At 43.2% G+C, this 18,392-nt stretch overlaps 1 protein-coding gene across 8 annotated transcripts in view; it reads left to right on the plus strand.

Annotated features, from left to right (window-relative positions):
• Nucleotides 1-18,392, plus strand: part of ST8SIA5 (ST8 alpha-N-acetyl-neuraminide alpha-2,8-sialyltransferase 5) — an 80,420-nt gene that overhangs the window by 22,640 nt on the left and 39,388 nt on the right. For 7 of the 8 annotated variants that reach the window (XM_061450560.1, XM_061450558.1, XM_061450566.1 and 4 more), the window contains one exon: nt 11,930-12,635. In XM_061450560.1, the coding sequence (XP_061306544.1) occupies nt 12,505-12,635 (131 nt within the window). In that variant the 5' untranslated portion in view covers nt 11,930-12,504. Of the gene's footprint in view, nt 1-9,813; nt 10,006-11,929; nt 12,636-18,392 lie in introns of those variants that run through there. The other variant, XM_061450565.1, reaches the window with a different exon arrangement.

Raw genomic sequence — 18,392 nt, forward strand, 5'->3', positions numbered from 1 at the left:
GTCCCTGCCCACGGCAGGAGGGTTGGAACTAGATGATCTTAAGGTCCTTTCCAACCCTAACTATTATATGATTCTATGATTCTATAATATTGGCTGTTTCAGTGGACTAAATATGAAGGGGGAAAAAAACATTCATAGCTCACTTCCTTATGTTATTTACTTGACATTAACTTCAACTTGTTTTCATGCTCTTTTTATACTTGGCTCTCTCACGAGCATTTTGGCATCCACTACACAGACAGAATCATAGAATCATAGAATAGTTAGGGTTAGAAAGGACCTTAAGATCATCTAGTTCCAACCCCACTGCCATGGGCAGGGACACCTCACACTAAACCATGTAACCCAAGGCTTTGTCCAACCTGGCCTTGAACACTGCCAGGGATGGAGCATTCACAGCTTCCCTGGACAACCTATTCCAGTGCCTCACCACCCTTACAGTGAAGAACTTCTTCCTTATATGCAATTTAAACTTGCCCTGTTTAAGTTTTAACCCATTACCCTTGTCCTGTCACTACAGTTCCTAATGAAGAGTCTCACCCCAGCATCCCTATAGCCCCCCTTCAGATACTGGAAGGCTGCTATGAGGTCTCCACGTAGCCTTCTCCAGGCTGCACAGCCCCAACTTCCTCAGCCTATCTTCATGCGGGAAGTGCTTCAGTCCCCTGATCATCCTCATAGCCCTCTTCTGGACTTGTTCCAACAGTTCCATGTCCTTTTTATGTTGAGGACACCAGAACTGCACACAGTACTTCAAGTGAGGTCTCACAAGAGCGGAGTAGAGGGGCAGGGTCACCTCCTTCAACCTGCTGGTCACGCTCCTTTTGATGCAGCCCAGGATACGGTTGCTTTCTGAGCTGCAAGCGCACACTGAAGCCGGCTCATGTTCAGTTTCTCATCGACCAACACCCGCAAGTCCTTCTCCACAGGACTGCTCTGAATCTCTTCTCTGCCCAGCCTGTAGCTGTGCCTGGGATTGCTCCGACCCAGGTGTAGGACCTTGCACTTGTCATGGTTAAACTTCATAAGGTTGGCATCAGCCCACCTCACAAGCATGTCAGGGTCCCTCTGGATGGCATTCCTTCCCTCAACCAAACCACACAGCCTGGTGTCGTTGGCAAACTTGCTGAGGGCGCACTCAATCCCACTGTCCATGTCAGCGATGAAGATGTTGAACAAGACTGGTCCCAACACCGATACCTGAGGGACACCACTCGTTACTGGTCTCCAGCCGGACACTGAGCCATTGACCACAACTCTTTGCGTGCAGCCATCCAGCCAGTTCTTTATCCACCGAGTGGTCCATCCATCAAATTGATGCCTCTCCAATTTAGAGACAAGGATGTCGTGTAAGACAGTGTCAAAAGCTTTGCACAAGTCGAGGTAGATGCCATCAACTGCTCTACCCCTGTCCATCAGTTCTGTAGCCCCATCATAGAAGGCCACCAAATTGGTCAGGCAGGATTTCCCCTTAGTGAAGCCCTGCTGGCTGTCACCAAGCACCTTGTTGTTTTTCATGTGCCTTACCATGCCATCCAGGAGAATCTGCTCCAAGATTTTGCCAGGCACAGAGCTGAGACTGACTGCTCTGTAGTTCCCTGGGTCATCCCTTTTCCCCTTCTTGAAAGTGGGGGTTATATTTCCCTTTTTCCAGTCGTCGGGAACTTCACCTGACTGCCATGATTTTTCAAACATGATGGACAGTGGCTTAGCAACTTCATTCGCCAGCTCCTTCAGGACCGATGGATGGATTTCATCAGGTCCCATGGACTTGTGCGCATTCAATTTCTTAAGATGGTCTCAGACCCGATCCTCTCCTACAGTGGGCCTAAGATCTTCATTCTCACAGTTCCTGCGTCTGCCTTCCAAGACTTGGGTGGTGTGGTCAGAGCACTTGCCAGTGAAGACTGAGAAGTAGTCATTAAGAACCTCAGCCTTCTCCAAATCCAGGTTAGCCAGTTCTCCTGAATAGCTTCAGGAGAGGGCTCTCGTTGTGCCTCGTCTGTCTTTTACTTGCAATGTACCTAGAGATCCCTTCCTGTTATCTTTCCCATCTGTAGCCAAGTTTACTTCTAACTGGGCCTTAGCTTTTCTGACCTGGTCCCTAGCTTCCCAGACAACATCCCTGTATTCTTCCCAGGCTGCCTGTCCTTGCTTCCACCTTTTATAAGCCTCTTTTTTTCCCTCCGAGTTTCCTCAGCATCATATTATCCAGCCATGGAGGTCTCCTGGCCCTCCTGCTGCACTTCCTTCTAGTTGGGACGCAACACTTGTAGCAGGTGATCCTTGAGTATCAACCAAGAGTCTTGGGCCCCCCTGCCCTCTAGGGCTATATCCCATGCAACCTTACTAAGCAGGTTTCTGAAGAGGCCAAAGTCTGCTCTCTTGAAGTCCAGGGCAGTGAGCTTGCTTCTCACTGTCCTGAGGATCTCGAACTCAGCCATCTCATGGCACATAAATAACAACTCCAGATACCTGCAACTGAGCTGGTCATCTCAAGTTCTCATTATAGTGAGGAAAAACAAAAGTATTTTTAGGATGTGAGTCACTTGACATAGCTTAGAAATTTACTTCAGGGTGAAAAGAACTGTTGGTCTCCACGGAGCATATTGACTAGATCTAAGCTAATAACTGCATGGAGGTTTTCAGTAGGCTTATAGGCACATACATCTAAGTTTAGTGCTATTAGTACCTAGATTTCCTGATTCCCATGAGGTGCGTATGATATCTGCTTGTCTTAACAAGAATATCCTGGGGCATGTCAGGTAGTCGAGCATGGTGTGCTTAGGGAACTGAATCCTGTGCACAGGCAGGTGCTCTTGCAGTCCTCAGAATGACTTAAGTCATATGTTAAAAGGGAAGAGAGGGTTATTTTGCCTTTGGAAATCTTCATACAGTTGTCCTTGTTACTCCTCCAATACACCTGCAAGGCCAAGAAATGCTATGGTTGGTAGTTCAGAAGTGAGGGAAGAGATGCTGAGGAGGGTAAAGATACTCATCTGCACCAGAAAGCCTGCTAAAATATGGAGCTGAGCCCGAGCTTCCTCCTAACTAGCAAACGTTAGTTAGGTTAGGGCTGTTGTTTCCCCGTGGCATGAGGATAAGGATGAACTCAGCTTTTGGCTTGCTAGAAGGAAGTTAGGGTTTGATGTTAAAAAAAGGGCTATATATTCAGCAAAAATAGCAAAATAGTTAATGATTTTTTAATTTAATATATTTTAATATTAATAACGTATTACAGTGAATGGGGTATGAAACACTTGGGGCTCATGTTTGGAGTCAGATTGTATGGGTATTGTTGAACTGTAGCTCTTCTGTAGCTCTGTACCTTTTTAATAGTTGCTGGGAAGAGAACACGTTTAACGGGAGCAAAGACATGCCTTAATGGAAGAGTGGGGATTGCAAAGAAGGGCAAGAGACGTGAAATGTGGACTTAGTGGCTTCCCTGCGTATTTCAGGGAAGGGTGCTGTGCTTGTTCCTGGCAGTGGCTGATGAATTCAGGTATGTATTTAACATTCCGAAGTCAAGCTGTGCTCTGTGTAGGGCCTGTCAGAGCTTGCAGCGATTTACCATGTGTGTGGCCTAGAGCAAGGTACATATTCTTGGTAAGCTGGTGGCTGTTGAAATGAAGATGATGTGTCACAGCACAGTGTTTATTGTGAAAGCAATGATTTTTGCAGTGCTAGTCAATTCCTCTACTTCATCAACTGGAAGGACCAATGCTGAGGAAAAGGCATGTCTTTCCTTCACCCAGAGATCGATCCTATATGTGTAGACCTGAACTACAGCTCTCTTGGAATCCCAAGCCAAACCTGTAGTGGTATGTATCCCAGGTGAGGGGGATAGCACCTGAACATAAGCTGTCACAGGGGAATCGATGACAGTACCATAGTTCCCTGCCATGCTGAAAGGCCTTAAGTTACCTGTTGGTTTGTATTTGAAATGGTGCATTCTTCCAGATGAGCAAAGTGGAAAAACTCTACCCAGGACAGTGTATTGTGAGAGATGGCTCCAGGCCCGAAGGAGGAGAAGCAAGAGAAAGGTGGAGGGTAGAAAGCTGTAAATTAAAAAGGGCTAAGGGGCAGTCTTCATACAGCCTTTATACTTTTATTTTAATTTCCTTGTCTTTTAAGCTTTAGAGCAAAAGTTTAATCAAGTTAATAATGACAGTATGCAACCATATAGCATTTATCCTCCATAATCTCTTTGGTTTTGTCACAGGAGAAAATAATGGAGAATTTATCATGGTTATTGCCCCTTTTCTACAGCGAATACTTTGTCTCTGAATCCAGCACAGCTGAATTAACAGCGTATCTGTTATTTGCCAGCTGCTGTCATAGACTGCAAGGACCCACAGACAGTACTAGTTAATGATTTTTGTTATCACCATCAAGGAAGTGTTTTCCTCATTGATTTTCCAACTTTTGGACCTTTGAATCTTTCTCTGTGAATCTGACACCATGGTTCACTTTCTTCAGTGCTGCATGGACTGCAAAAGAGGAACAATGATTTGGTTGTTCCTGTGTCCTCACATCTGTGAGATGGTAACCAAGATAACGTCACAAAATGAGGATGCAAAATGCAGATACAGTATTTAAACTGATTATGAAAAAAGCAGCTATCTGATACAGAACATCTTCATTAGTGACTTTTTGCTGTTAATGTCCCCACATACTGAATCACATTTGAAAGTCAGATTTGTTGAATACATTTGTAGATTCTGAGCCCAGACCACCATGTTTTTACTGTGCTTGAGCTCCAGGCTGATTTTCCTCCTTTACCCAGGTCCAAAGCCTAACTCTCTCACTGCCACTAGCTATTTTCTTGCTGTTGTTTGCTCATGTGAATCTTACTTATTTTCATTTGACAGAAACTAAAGCTGCAGTTCAGAAAATGCTTTCCCAAGAGTAATTTGTTCCCAGCAAGACCTTTTTAGCTGCAGAGTAATATGAAAGCATCAAAGTGCCAGGAGAACTTTTTAAAAATAAACTGCCCTGATGCTAAAATAAGCTTTAATTGATTGAGAATTGCACTGAGCCTGACAATCTCAACCATTTATTATTATTTTTTTCCTTTCAAGCTTCATCTTCATGTGATTAAAAGTGACTGAATTACAGTTCCCACATATCTTCCTACCCACACTGCAAGAAAAAAGCCCCACACACAAACTTCTTAGCTCCAGAGGAACTTCTGGGCACACATGGAAAACAGTAAAAAAGCTGATTGCAAGTGAAGTCTAATTAAAGGTGAGGATGATGGGAATGTTATGAAAAAATGCCCCTGTTATGTCTAAATGCCATGCTGTGCTTCCCTCTCCTCAGAGGAGAGCTCTCCTGGGGATGTCTCTCCTCAAAAGCATTTCCTTAATGTTTTCATGTAAAGTACTGGGTCCTGTAGGCCAGATGCTATTGCAACTCCATCTGTTGGAGATTAATAATAGGCTGTGGACAAACTACCACTCTGTCTTCCCATTTTAGGTTTTTAAATGAAAAACACAACCAAGTGAATGTACTCCACCCAGCTGCAGTACCGAACAGTCCTGTTCCAGGAGTGGTCTCTGCTACCCTAATACTGATAAGCATGACCCAGAATTCATGGCAGATCACAGATCTAGAGGAAGGAATTTGGAAAGGTCAGAACTTTTATTAATAGCCATCTCTGTAACCACATGCAGGTCAGACTGGACACTGCAGAGCTTAAAAGCTGAGTCTACACTATCACAGGAGGAGCAGAAAGTTGTGCCTGGGCACAGTACTGTAGGGATAGAGATTTCTTTCTCTAGGTTTAGTTGACCAGATTCCCAGTGAGCACTTCCACAGGGCCAGAATTGTGAAACAAAATCTATTTCAGGAAGAGGGGGGATTTTTGAAGAATGCAGAAAGCAGCTGTAGTATTATTTTTGAAATTTTTAATTTTTGTTACACACTGAGCTAAGCATGGACCACCATGGGCTATTTAAAAATCATGGTGTTTCTGAAAACATACTGGCTTTGCCTAGAAGAGTCACTCAGGTAAACGGTAGTCTATCCAAGATAAGACTTGTTGCCTACAGGTGTGCAGCTGGTAATGTTGCAGGAGGACATGATGAAGAGCGATTTGAAAGATGGATGTCTGGGCTGTTTGAAAGTTCATATGAATTGGAGCTGATGGTTAATTCAAGAGGAATATATTTTATTCCTTCAAATGCAAAATCAATGCAGTACTATGGTAAAAAGGCAAAGGTAACTTTTTCTAAATCATTTTCTGTAATAAGTCTATTCTACATCTTGATTTTAAGCATAACAGAAACTTTTTGAAGTAATTAATTAACTCATTATTCAGAGGAATATTTTTCTTCTTTGTATTTACCCCCATTTTGATTAGTACTATTGACAGAGCAAAACATACTCCAATATCAGATTCATTGTCTCTCTGAATTAAATCTAATTTCATATACCTTATTACATTTTTTTTCAGTATCTCAGATTAAGTTTTTATTTTTGCCATAAAAATGCATTGTTAAAATAGTGAAATAGTTATTAATGGGCAGCATTAGGTAATGTGTGATCCTTATTTTTACTATCGGAAATATTTGTTCACTGTGGTGTTAATGTTAGAGTATTTTCAGCAAAAAAGAAGTATCAAAGTTTTCATCTGCCATCAAAGTTGTGAAGTGAGTGCCCCTGAGTCCAGCACTTTCCAGGCTTTCACTAGAAGGCTCTAAGTGTGTTTTTGATGAAGTAGGTGGGAGTTACAACTTGCGTGGGACAGAAGCAAGATCACATTCCTGTTATGAGAGCAAGTGTTGGCTCTGAAAACACTCTGAACCCTACATGATTCTGCCAACATCTCAGTCCTGTTGATTTGGTGCTAAATCCTGGGCTTCCATGCAGTGCTCGGAAATCAAACTAATGCTTTTAGCAGATGACTCCTGTAAAAGCAATTTGGTCCTGTTTCTTTTTCCCTACAGAGAAACTGAGCTTCCATTGCCCTCAGTTATTTGCAGGGTTGTTGTGAGCCTGTACAAGATCATAACAATCACACTAAGCTTCCTATGTTTTCTAGGAATCTGGAAACACCACTGGGAAAACAAAGCTGTCTCTATCATTGAGCCTGGCTTAATTTTGCATTTTGCTGTATGTTTTAGCAAGCTCTGCTATAAGGAACTTTTAAAAGTTAAACAGCTCTCTAGCTGTGGCAGCCCTTCATCAGAGCTTCCTACCAGTAAGAGGAAGACCCCATTCCTTTTCCTACAGAGGTGGTGTCAGCAGTGTAAAAAAGAGATATATTATGCACTGGGCCATTTCTCCTCCAGAGCCTATGCGATCCGTAATTGGAAGGAGAGTGGTCACTATTCAATAGATGATGTAATGTGTATTCAGTGTACAGACCATATGTTATCTTCAGAACACTTCCTCCAATTCAGGCAGCTCCACAGGTAGGAGACCTGGTGCCAAATTAGCTGTTGTCATCTCCTCATGGCTTAGTCCAACTCAGAAGGAAATAAATATTTACATCTTAGCTGAATCCTTTCAGCTTCCTTCACTTTAAGACATATGGATTTGTGGCCGTGAGGGGGGACTAGACATTGTGTTAAGCACTAGATTATGCTAATGAATTCATGTTTTATATCTGCATAAGAATTAATATTGATAAGCATATGTTTATGAGTTTCATATTCAGCAGACCCTTTCAGGCATATACCTATGTGCCAGTGCTTTGAAAAATCTAGCATCTAGCAGTTGACACAAGCATCATAGAAACTGTAAATTGACTTGATTTGATTTTAATTTAGGGGAAAGAATGAGATGTAAAAAGTGTTCTACTAAAGTCACTTACAGCCTGTATTATTCTGCTATGCTGTGTGTGAAGTTCTTTAATTTGCATAACAGACATGAAGAGGAATGGAGAGTGGCTGAGCAGGGAGAGAAAAAACTCTGAAGAGGAATGTGAAACACATTTTGCTTTACTCTGAACCTGTAAAATACTGTGAGTTTAAATTGTTCAGTGGTTTAAACAACCAACAGAGAATCCTGCTATCCGAGTTACTAAATGACCTTGCCTTCAGGTGGAATTAGAGTGCATAATCAGTCAAACACTTATTCAAATGAGAGGTTCAGTGAAAGGAAATTCCCCGTCAGACCTGTCCATCAGAAATTAAGTTACCTGTTTTATTTGCATTAGAACATAAACTGCAGCTTAGAATTAAGGGCTGCATATTGTCCTTCCAGCAGAGATGTGGTTGTTCCCTGCACAAGAGAAACAGTCTTACTCCTAACAGTTTTTGTGCCTTTGGTAATTCAGCTTTCTTTGTGTGTCTTGGTCCTTGGCCAAGATATCTTGCTTTTTGAGATTCAATATTAACTTCTCAAAAAAAAAAAAAAAAAAAATTCTGCTTCATTTTTATTTAAGAGCAAACAATGAAGTCCCATTGGAGGCTATGACTCTCTGGAACATGTTCATAGAATCATAGACAAACATGTTCATGTTTGTCTTAGAAGACTCAGAGTCTCACTGCTCAGCTGGAGGAGTTTTCTTGTGATAGATTATCTCTGACGATATTTAGTAAGCAGCTCACATACAACAAATAAAGGCCAGCAATGTGTAAGACTTACTGCTTCTGGCAGTTTCATATTACAATAGGCTGTGAGCAGTTCCATTTTGCCACTTTTGCCTTAGCCTCTGAGGTCTATGCTCCAAGAAAAAATATAGGAATACCCTTTCTGAGCTTGTGCCTGTCATGAAGATTATCCGTCTCCCTTTCAACATCTCATAAGAGATGTTTTGAGTGGCTGATATAAGTGATACTTGATCCTTTGGTGATGGAAGAGAGATCTTATTTACTGGGTTCTTGTGTTCTGGCATGGTGCTAACTGGAGTTTAGTGTGATGTGGCCTGCACTCTATAAATGTTACTAGTGCCATTGTAGCTACATTGCCAGTTTCAGGGTCAATGCCTACATGACTAGTGCTCAGTAGTGTACACGGCATCTGGGCCCCAGTCATGTCCAACAAACATGTTTGCCACACATCTTAATGTCCTTTTCCCCAAACCCTTCTCAAACTCTGGAGGGGCTCTTTTGTTGCCCTTAAGTGCAGGCTGTAAAATCTCTGCAGAGGCATGATGCTTTTCAGAAGGCCTGTAGTTGGTAAGTCAAGCTCTCAAAGGGCCCCTGGGAATGAGTGCTGGCATTGCTTATTCAGCCCTTCTGCATGCACTGTGTGACTGTTTTCACTCACAACAAATATTGTAGGCAACCTTGAGTATCCTTTGAAAATCTGTTGGTAGACATCCTCTTTCTTTATGCTTGCGCAGAGCTGCTCTGCTTCCAGCTCTGCAGTGTCACTGTAGGACTGGGCTGAAGGCAGAAAACAGATTTGTTTTACATATGACATGAGGAACGGTGTCTGTGCAAGATCTGGCACAGAAAAGCCTCTCTGCTTTTTGCTTTAGGCTTGCAGCTCTCCTACACATAGGCCTCTCAGGTGCTGTATCTTCTAGCCAGCTCTGATACAGCAGAGAAGGATGAGAGAACACAGCAAATCAAAGACTGACTGAGAATGCGTGGTGCTTCCAGGCTGTTTAATGCAGCTCAGGCTGACCATCACACCAGGAGAACGAATAGCTGCTAGGCTTACGAGTTTGGCATACTACAGCACAGAGAGCTCCAGAAAAAAAGAGGGAAATGGAGGAAGAAAGGCTGAATTTTCACCAAAACCTAGGTGATACTAAAATCTGCAAAACTTCATCACACCCTTAGAAGGTCCTAAGAAGCCAGATTCTGCTAATACTTTGCTGTTATTGTAAAATAACTCCTGGAGCAACTGAGACAAATTTATTGGAGAGGATATTCAAAGGCTTCAGTGAAAATCTAAGAAATCAAAGTCCTAAGGACCTTTACATTCATGTCTGCCCTACTGACCTCACCTCTCAGTTTCTCCATACAAATCTGCCTGTATAGCATCCTGTGGGGTCCCAGTCTGTGACTTCTGATGGCCATACTGCTTTTTCTGTTACAGAGAAGGGTATGTGGTTAGATCCGTCCAAATGGTACAGTTCTTATATAGAAACAAGCTCATATTATGTGGGCTTACATGAACTGATTGTTGCAAGAAACATATTTGGCCTTATGGCTGATGACTCTTACAAGAGGCAATGAAACTGCTTCTGCTATTTAATTTGCAGTCCCCTGGTATGTGTATTATTCCCAGTACAGTACAAATGAGTGCATCCAACTCTTGTTGTTTTTCTAACCAAGATACTGTGTTTCTTTCATTGATAGAAGAAGATGCTGAACCACAGAATGGTAAGAGTGTTCCCAAGGAAGTTTCAGTATTCAGGGACTGTAGCAATAGGACAAGGGGTGATGGGTTTAAACTAAAACAAGGGAAGTTTAGGTTAGATATAACAAAGAACTTGCCTGTGAGGGTGCTGAGGTGCTGGGGCAGGGTGCCCAGAGAAGCTGTGGCTGCTCCATTCCTGGCAGTCTTCAGGACCAGGCTGGACAGAGCCTTGGGTGACATGGTCTAGTGTGAGGTGTCCCTGCCCATGCCTGGGGGTTAGAACTGAGTGATCTTAAGGTCTTTTCCAACCCAGACAAGTCTATGATTCTGTGATTCTCTGTCCTTGCTCTCTTCTTCCACTTACTTCCCTGTAGCCACTGTCAGACACAAGGCACTGGGCTGGATAATCTTTGACCTGACCCAGTATAACCACTCTTTTTATATGCACAGGTGATAATTGAAGCATTTAGCAGGGTTCTAAATGCGTGTGTGGGACCTTCAGAAGGGACTGAAGAAGGATCTATCAGAGGCTGGATCCCTAACCTTCCCTTAAAGTTAAGGGTGTCTAAAGGGCTGTTCTCCCCTGGGGGTTCCTGTCTGCAGGAGTTCAGGGTGACCATGTGCTTACCTTAAACACTTTTGTTACTTTTGCTGCCTAAAATTAGGTAAGGCAAAGCTTGCTTTAGCCCTTACTTGTCTTCCCTGAATGGCTGTAAGTCATGCTGAGGACTAGCCTTGGCTTCAAGAACCGTGATGAAAGGGTTGTACAAAGTTACCTTTGTCCCCTCTTTGGGCAGCATGGTCTAGGGTGAGGCATCTGCACCCATGGCAGGAAGGTTGGAACTAGATGAACTTAATGTCATTTCGAGCTCAAACCATTCTGTGATTCTTGCCATGCAGCACCAATTACAGCAAAGTCCAGAAGCTGGGCTGCTGGCATGCTGCAACATTTAACTGTTGGAAAATTTATTCATACGAAAATCTTCCCATTCTCATAGACAAAGGATTCCCCCTCGCCCGCCCCCCCCCCCCCCAATTTTGTCAAAATCCTTTTCTCATCTGTTATTGGGGCAAAACAACCTCCTAGCCAGGGTGTTTCATTCATGGATAAAGCTTTCATTGGAACTTGTTGTAAAGAAGCTAAGGGTTGGGGCCAGATTTTGCTCCCAGTGAAATCAGCAACAAAACTCCCATTGATTTCCCCGTGAGCTGTATTGAGCCTCTCCTCACAATGGGGAAATTTTTAGAGGAGTTACGGTGGTTGTGGACAAGGTCTTGTTGCTTTGTGCTTTCAAAAGAGGACTGTTTCTGATGGAGGAACAATCAGAATAATTGTCTCTTTAAATGAATGGTTCTCAGAGCCTGCACTGAGAGGCAGGCTCCCTCTCTGCGGCTGTGAGGCTAGTCGGAGCCTCCAGTAAATCAGCATGCAGGAGCTGAGATCTCTGTCCTTGAAGAGATGCATAGTGACCTTGCTTGTGCTTACTCTGAAGGAATAACCCGCGGAAACACGGCAGCCCAAATAGTGAGCGGTGTAGGACTAAAGGCAGTGCATTCTGCATATAAATGCTACAGTACCGAAGGGATGGCACGAACAGCACGCTGCTACACAAACTGCAGCTTTCCTGCTAGCCTGACCAGATTGCTGCTTTTGTTTCTTTTGCAGGAAGACTGAACGAAATCCTCATGATCGTTACATGCCTGTTCAATAATAGCACACCCCAGTCACGTCTCCTTGCGAGCACATTTTGTTGGAATCACTGAGCAGAAGCAAAGAAGAGCTGACGACTATGTGCTTCCAACGCAGGTTGCCGGAGCCCTGTGCTTGCCATTGGCTGTAGTTCCCTGGTTTATTTGCAGCTTCCCCCATCTGGAATTTGAAAATGGGATTGAAGTAGATAATTGCTAGCAGCGGGTTTTCAAGAGAGGCTTAGAGGGAACAGAATGCCTCTTGCACAGCACAGGCTGCTTGTGCTGAAAGAGCACTGAGAGACGATTTCAGATTTTACCCACATCTGAATCTCCTGGAAACTTTACCATGGAAGCAAGCCATTACGCACAGTCCTGAAGTAAACATCCAAAGGGGCAAGGAAGGGGCATCGGGGCTAAACAATGGGACACCTCGTCCTTGTATTGCTCACAGAAAAGCCAGGAAGCATTCCTCTCCGCTTCCCAGCAAAAAGGGCATGAAGGTGACAATGAACTGAATTTTCCCCAGTAACACTTCAGTGGCTTTTAAGGATGGGATACTCTGACCCTTCGTCAAGCAGGGATTTGCTGGGAAACAGAACTTTGTTCTTCATATTCATCTGCGCCTTTGCCGTGGTCACCTTGCTGCAGCAGATCCTCTATGGGAGAAACTATCTCAAAAGGTAAGGGGGGGATTTTATGGAATAGGAAAAGTTGTCTGACTGGACTGAGCTGAGATAGAGATCCAGCAGCACTATTATAACAGTTCAGATCACTTCTGGGTGTTGTGCTGACAATATCTTGTCACTGCATCAGGCATCTGTAATGTCTGTTAGATTATTAATGAAGTAAAATGATGGGGAGAATATAGTGATTTCTGTGTTTCTTAGATTGTGTTTGAACCCTCAGCTGTTGTAAAAGTCCAGGTTTTACTTAACTTAAACTAGATTGACTTGCACCACCTGAGTGTTTGCCCCTGATCAGACCCTGACACAGAGGCTTTTCACCCTATATAAGTTTAGGCTGAAATGGCTTGAGAGGTTAAGGTAGCCTGCTCATTGCCTGAACTTTCATGTCTGTAGAAACAAACGTGGATGTGATTCCTAAAATCAAAGTGGTGATATTAATGTTCCAGGTAACAGTGGGAGCACTTTATTTTTCACTGCTGTGTTCTCATGAATTACTGCTGAGACTGCCTTGCTGTAAAGCACATCGGTCTTTGATCTAAAAGTGATGCTGCTGTTTTTACAGCAAACACCGGTGGGGATCTTCAAGTGTTTAACCTTGACCCATGCAGAGTGTATTTTACTTAAATCTAGTCTGAGTTGTTACGGCTTGTACAGTTTTATAAAAGCGAATGTTTCTTTCACATGCTTTGAGGTAAGTGGGTTTCAGTAGCGTAGGCAGCTGCTGTGGAATTTTTTACTGGATTTTAGCTGCTTTTTATGCCAGGAGAGATCAATGGTTTGATTCTCGCTTGGGTTTCAACTGATGCACTTGTTTGCCTTGTGCCAGGAGCAAGCAAAATGCTGACAAATCAGCAAATGTTTCTTGCTGGGAGGGAACAGCAAGCATAATATTAATATGTATAGACAGGAGTGTTGTAGTTATCCACAAAACAATTTGTGTGCCTTGCATAGAAGTGAAGCCTTGGCTGGGGGACGCTTTTTTTGGGCACCTCACTTGCAGAAAGGTGTGACTCAGTTGGAAGGAACAAGAATGAACAGAAGTGTAGAAAACTTGTTTGTTTGGCTCAGAGAAAACTGAGGGGGGATATAATTGTCTTGAAATACCCAAACTATTTCTATGAAGAAGAAGATATTAAACCCATCTCTGTAAAGACTCACCACATGATAAGAAGCCATGGACTTAAGTTGCAGCAGGAAGGAATCTAACCATGAATGGAAACTTCTAAAGAAAATGGCTACCCAGGAGTTACAAAATCTTCATCTTTGGGGGCGTCAGGAACCTGTTAGGTAGATAATACTGATCTTCCTGGGTGTTGAGACAATGACTTTATGACCAGTTGCCTTATTTTCTCAGTTTTTTCCATTTGACCTGGAGGTCTTGCAGCCCTATCAACACTTGCTTTTCTAAGTCAAAATGACTGCAGCAGGATTGGAGTAGTGACAAAGTATAGACTGAAATGAAAAATGGAAAAGGTAAAATTATGAGAAGATGCAACTAAAACTATTCCAGTGGGTGACCTCTGTGGCCGGTCTCTGTCCTGCCTCATGCCCTGGGAGCCTCTCCTGTTGTCAGTGGGCTGCAGGAAATGAAGAAAGGGTGATGTCCAGTTCCCAGTCTGATTCTGAGCACTCTGCCATCAAGAGTGCTCGAGCAGGGAGATGTGCATACATTTTGTCACTTTGAATGGAAAACACTATTTATTTAATTGTATTTAATTTTATTTTGATTCCAGCTTATAATTGTTTCTTTTCCTCTTTTTTTATCAGATGAAAGAGTCTTAAAGAGGTTTCCCACCCCGCTCAGTGCAGGGAAAAAAGCACTTTATCTCCTTTCTTCTTCGAAGTGGTAGTTCTCATCTTTCATGGAAATAAAAATGCAGGATGTGGCAGTCTTGGGTTGTCAGTTATTAATGACAGAAAGGAGATTTACACAGCAGCCTACATCATTACCATAATATTATCACAAAGGTACTTTTCTGCTTTCTCTTTCCCTCTCTCAATCTCATGCCCTGCAGTACATGATGGTGACCATTCCCGGGCAGTTTGATTGCCAGTCTACTCCATGCAGAGGTAGCTGTAACCTTTGAATTACTCTTTCCTTTCACAAACCTCCGGTGTTAAGTCCCCTGCTAGAAGCTGATGCCAGTTGTGACGTTCCTTGGACACATTATAGCTTGTACCTCCAGGGGCCACAGTAGAGCTGGTGGTTTTGGAGAGCATTCTTGCAGAGGGGAAGTGGGATATTTATAGCTTTGGTGCCTCTGGCCAAGCTGGAGCGTGGGGACGTTGCCTAAACCTAAAGCTATTTACTCACTAGAATTCAACATGCTGCCGGTTTTATGATACCCTTTGCTTATATCCCGACATCTGCAATGATAACAGGCCTCTTCCCAAGGCAGTGGGAAGAAATTCCCCAGTATATTTAGAGAAACATGAAAATTGTCCAGCCTAACACAGGGATAGCTTGTTTCTCTGCAAGAACATGATGGAAATGGTTAAAGGCCAGCAAAGCAGTGGGAATATGACCTAAAACAAGCAGTGGACAGTATAGACTAGGGAATGGTCCCAGTAAACTGTGTGGACAAAGCCACCCTTTTCTCGGAGAAAGATGGAAAAATTAACACTACATAGGTGTAAGCTGTGCTATGACACTTGTCCTTGCAAGCGTGGAACTGCCTGGTTTTATTGATATAAAAACCCACCTGAAGCTCCCCATGGAGGATGCCATGGAGGCTTGTGGTCCTGTGTTTGCCATGCTCCCAAACCTGGCTGTGGGGGTGGCAGGACTGCAGACAGGAGAGGGATGCTGCAAGACATAAACTCTGCTCCGTGAAAACTGATAAGGGGCCCAGCCTCTTCTCAAGTCTTCTCTTTCCCCTTAATGAGCTATTAATGAGTTCTTGGCATTGCTGGAAGGAGAACGTAGGGATTGAATTTCTGAGTATTCACATATTTTTCACCCTCCATATAATGTTCTCTGCTCCTTCCCCTGCTGTTTGGTACTATGCCATTAGAAGCAGAATCTTTCCCATGTTTTTTTCCCCTTTTTCAGTTGTCCCCCAAGTGGGATGGATGTGGATGCTCTCAGCAAGGCCAGTGCCTTATCACTGTATCCTAATGAGAGAGTTAAATTACAAGCTGGAGAGTGGCATTGGAAAGCTCTGGTCTCTGTAGCCCCTGATCCTGAGTAAAAAGGATGGTGAAATGAGATATAATTAAGGGACTTTAATACGGATCTCTGGGGTAATTATTTTTATTTTAGGATTAATGTGATGATTAAAAATCCGCTGCATTGATCTGCTAAAGTAGGTTAAATGCTGTGGACTTCTGCTTAAATCCAGAGCTGCCGCTTGCTTTTGTATTGACTCATCTTTCCAATGCTCAGCTTTCAGCTGAATTTCCTTTTGAATCAGATGCTCAGCTGAGGGCTTGCTGGCCTTTTTTTTTGTGGGCTCATATTTGGCCAGCAGGGAGTAATCCTGGATTACATCAGGAAAATGCCTCTACAGTAAAAAATGTTGAAAGGGTCCATATCTTCATCTCCCAACCTGTAGCATAGGAGATATCAATAGGACAGTCCTTTGACTGCTTTGGCAGGGGAAAAGTATCAGAGCAATACTTCGTTATATACTGATATTCTATTGGTGGGAAATTCACTGAATGCTGTTTTTTTTAACAGCCTAACTTCTGCACAGGGTGAGAGTCAGCTGAAGAAGGGAATCTGCCTGTTCAAAACTGCTTTTCTTTTTTTTCCCAGCCAAGTGAGGAGAACACATTTTCAAAGCTATTAAAGACTTTAAACAGAGATTACCCTAAGGTCTGTCAAAGGGGGCATGTACAATAACTCAAAGAATCACACAGGAAGAAACAGCAAGCCTTCCTATGCAGGCAGCCTGCGTTAGTTAAAAGCCTTACATCTTTTAAATGAGAATAAAACATCTCTCTTATGCGTGTGTACCCTGTAATTAATATCAGCTGCTCATAACTTGAGGTTATACCGCCATTTTGGTATTTCTGGAGCAGATTTTTTTCAACAGTTTTAAATCAATCCTCAGACATCTTTACCCTTTTCCTTACCCACGCAAGAAAGATAGCTTTTTTTTTCTTTTTCTTTTGCACAGAGTAGGAAAGTAAAGAATAAACCCACAGAAAATAAACCTGGGCTGTGACTTGAGAGATCATTTATTCTGTGCCATGCTGTAAGGCACGATCATGTGACAGCAGTAGCTGCAGTGTGGACATGGAGGCTGCATGTGGTCTAAGTTGTATTTTGTCCTGAGCTGGGCTCTTGAGGAACTACAGCCATATCTTGCCCCATACCTGGTGTGTGTTCCTCTGACCTGTTCATAACACCCTGTGAAGATGCTAACCATGTCCTAAGACGATCTATTCCAGTGTTTAAAGTCTCTTTCCATTAAAGCATCTTTCCCAGGCAGCGTAAGCTGAAGGTGACATTGTGAGTCATCTCTCAACATACAGCTCTGTGACCCTTTCCATGTCTCACCAGAGTGAAATATTATCCCAGCAAAATACCATGATACCCGTGAGTCACTTCTATGAATCCCTGATGGGGCTGCAGAGCAGGTCTTGGTTTTGGTTGGTTTTCTTTAGAGGAAAAGAGCGCTGGAAACTTCAGGAGACAGTAAATCCTTGAGGCTGTATACACCAATATGTATATCTGTTGGATATGGTCATCACCATAAAGTGACTGGAGAAGCTGAGATTCCAGCCATGCTTTTCTTACTACAGGGTATTCCCAAGAGCATTTCAAGGGGATGGGGCACAGGGTGCTGGCATCCCCATCCTGCGTAACTGACCTTGCCAAGACCAGGAACTGAATCAGCTTTCTGAGAGATATGAGGAGCACTGGAGGCCGTGCTTGGGGAGAGCTCAGAGGAGAGGCAGCAATGGGATGAAGAGGGCAGAATGAACAGGGAGCTGATAGATTAACTCAGCTGTCTGCAAAGTCATCCCCTCTAGTCATCCCCTTTCCTTTCTCATTGCTGCTATTGATTGCTTTATGTAAAGCTCCTGTCTCCTTACAGCAAAAGAGATCACAAGACGTGAGCTCTGAGTTAAAGCTCTGACAAAATTTGTAAACAATCACAACTCTACCACAGGCTGCAACAGAGGCTTTCATTGTGAAAACTGTTCCAAAGCCAAAATTTTGTCATATGATACTTGGAGGTTTTTTTCCTGATGTGTAGTATTAAACACTTTTAAAGAAAAGCATCAAGCGGCTGAAGTTTTAGTACCAGAGCATGAAAGTATGTTACTTCCTCTCTTGTGTTCCCTGGCTCTGATGCAGAAAACAGGCAGGGTTTGTGCGCCTGTTCCTTCTAGATTTGCTTTATTCTAGCACTGTTGTGTTGCACCTCTGCCATTAAGATCATAAAATCACAGTAATGTTTTGAGTTGGAAGGAACCTTAAAACTCATCCAGTTCTAACCATGGAAGCATTCTAGTGCTTATTCCCCACCCCTGGCAGTGCTCAGGGCCAGGTTGGACAGGGCTTGGAGCAGCCGGGTCTAGTGGAATGTCTCCCTGCCCGTGTCGGGGGGTCTTGGAACTGGATGAGCCTTAAGGTCACTTCCAACCCAAATCAGTCTGTGGTTATATGAGTTTTTACTGGGCTTTAGGAGCTCTACAGAAGCTTCTTGACCTGGAGCAGTGAATTACAGGTGCCCCATTTACCAGCCAAAATGCGGCTTACTGATTAATACAGAGAAAAGTAAATCCTAATTCTAATTC

Source organism: Pezoporus flaviventris, unplaced genomic scaffold (assembly GCF_033815535.1).
Source record: "Pezoporus flaviventris isolate CSIRO_AGI_PZ_B2104156 unplaced genomic scaffold, CSIRO_AGI_Pfla_v1 ptg000010l, whole genome shotgun sequence".
Lineage (NCBI taxonomy): Eukaryota > Metazoa > Chordata > Aves > Psittaciformes > Psittacidae > Pezoporus > Pezoporus flaviventris.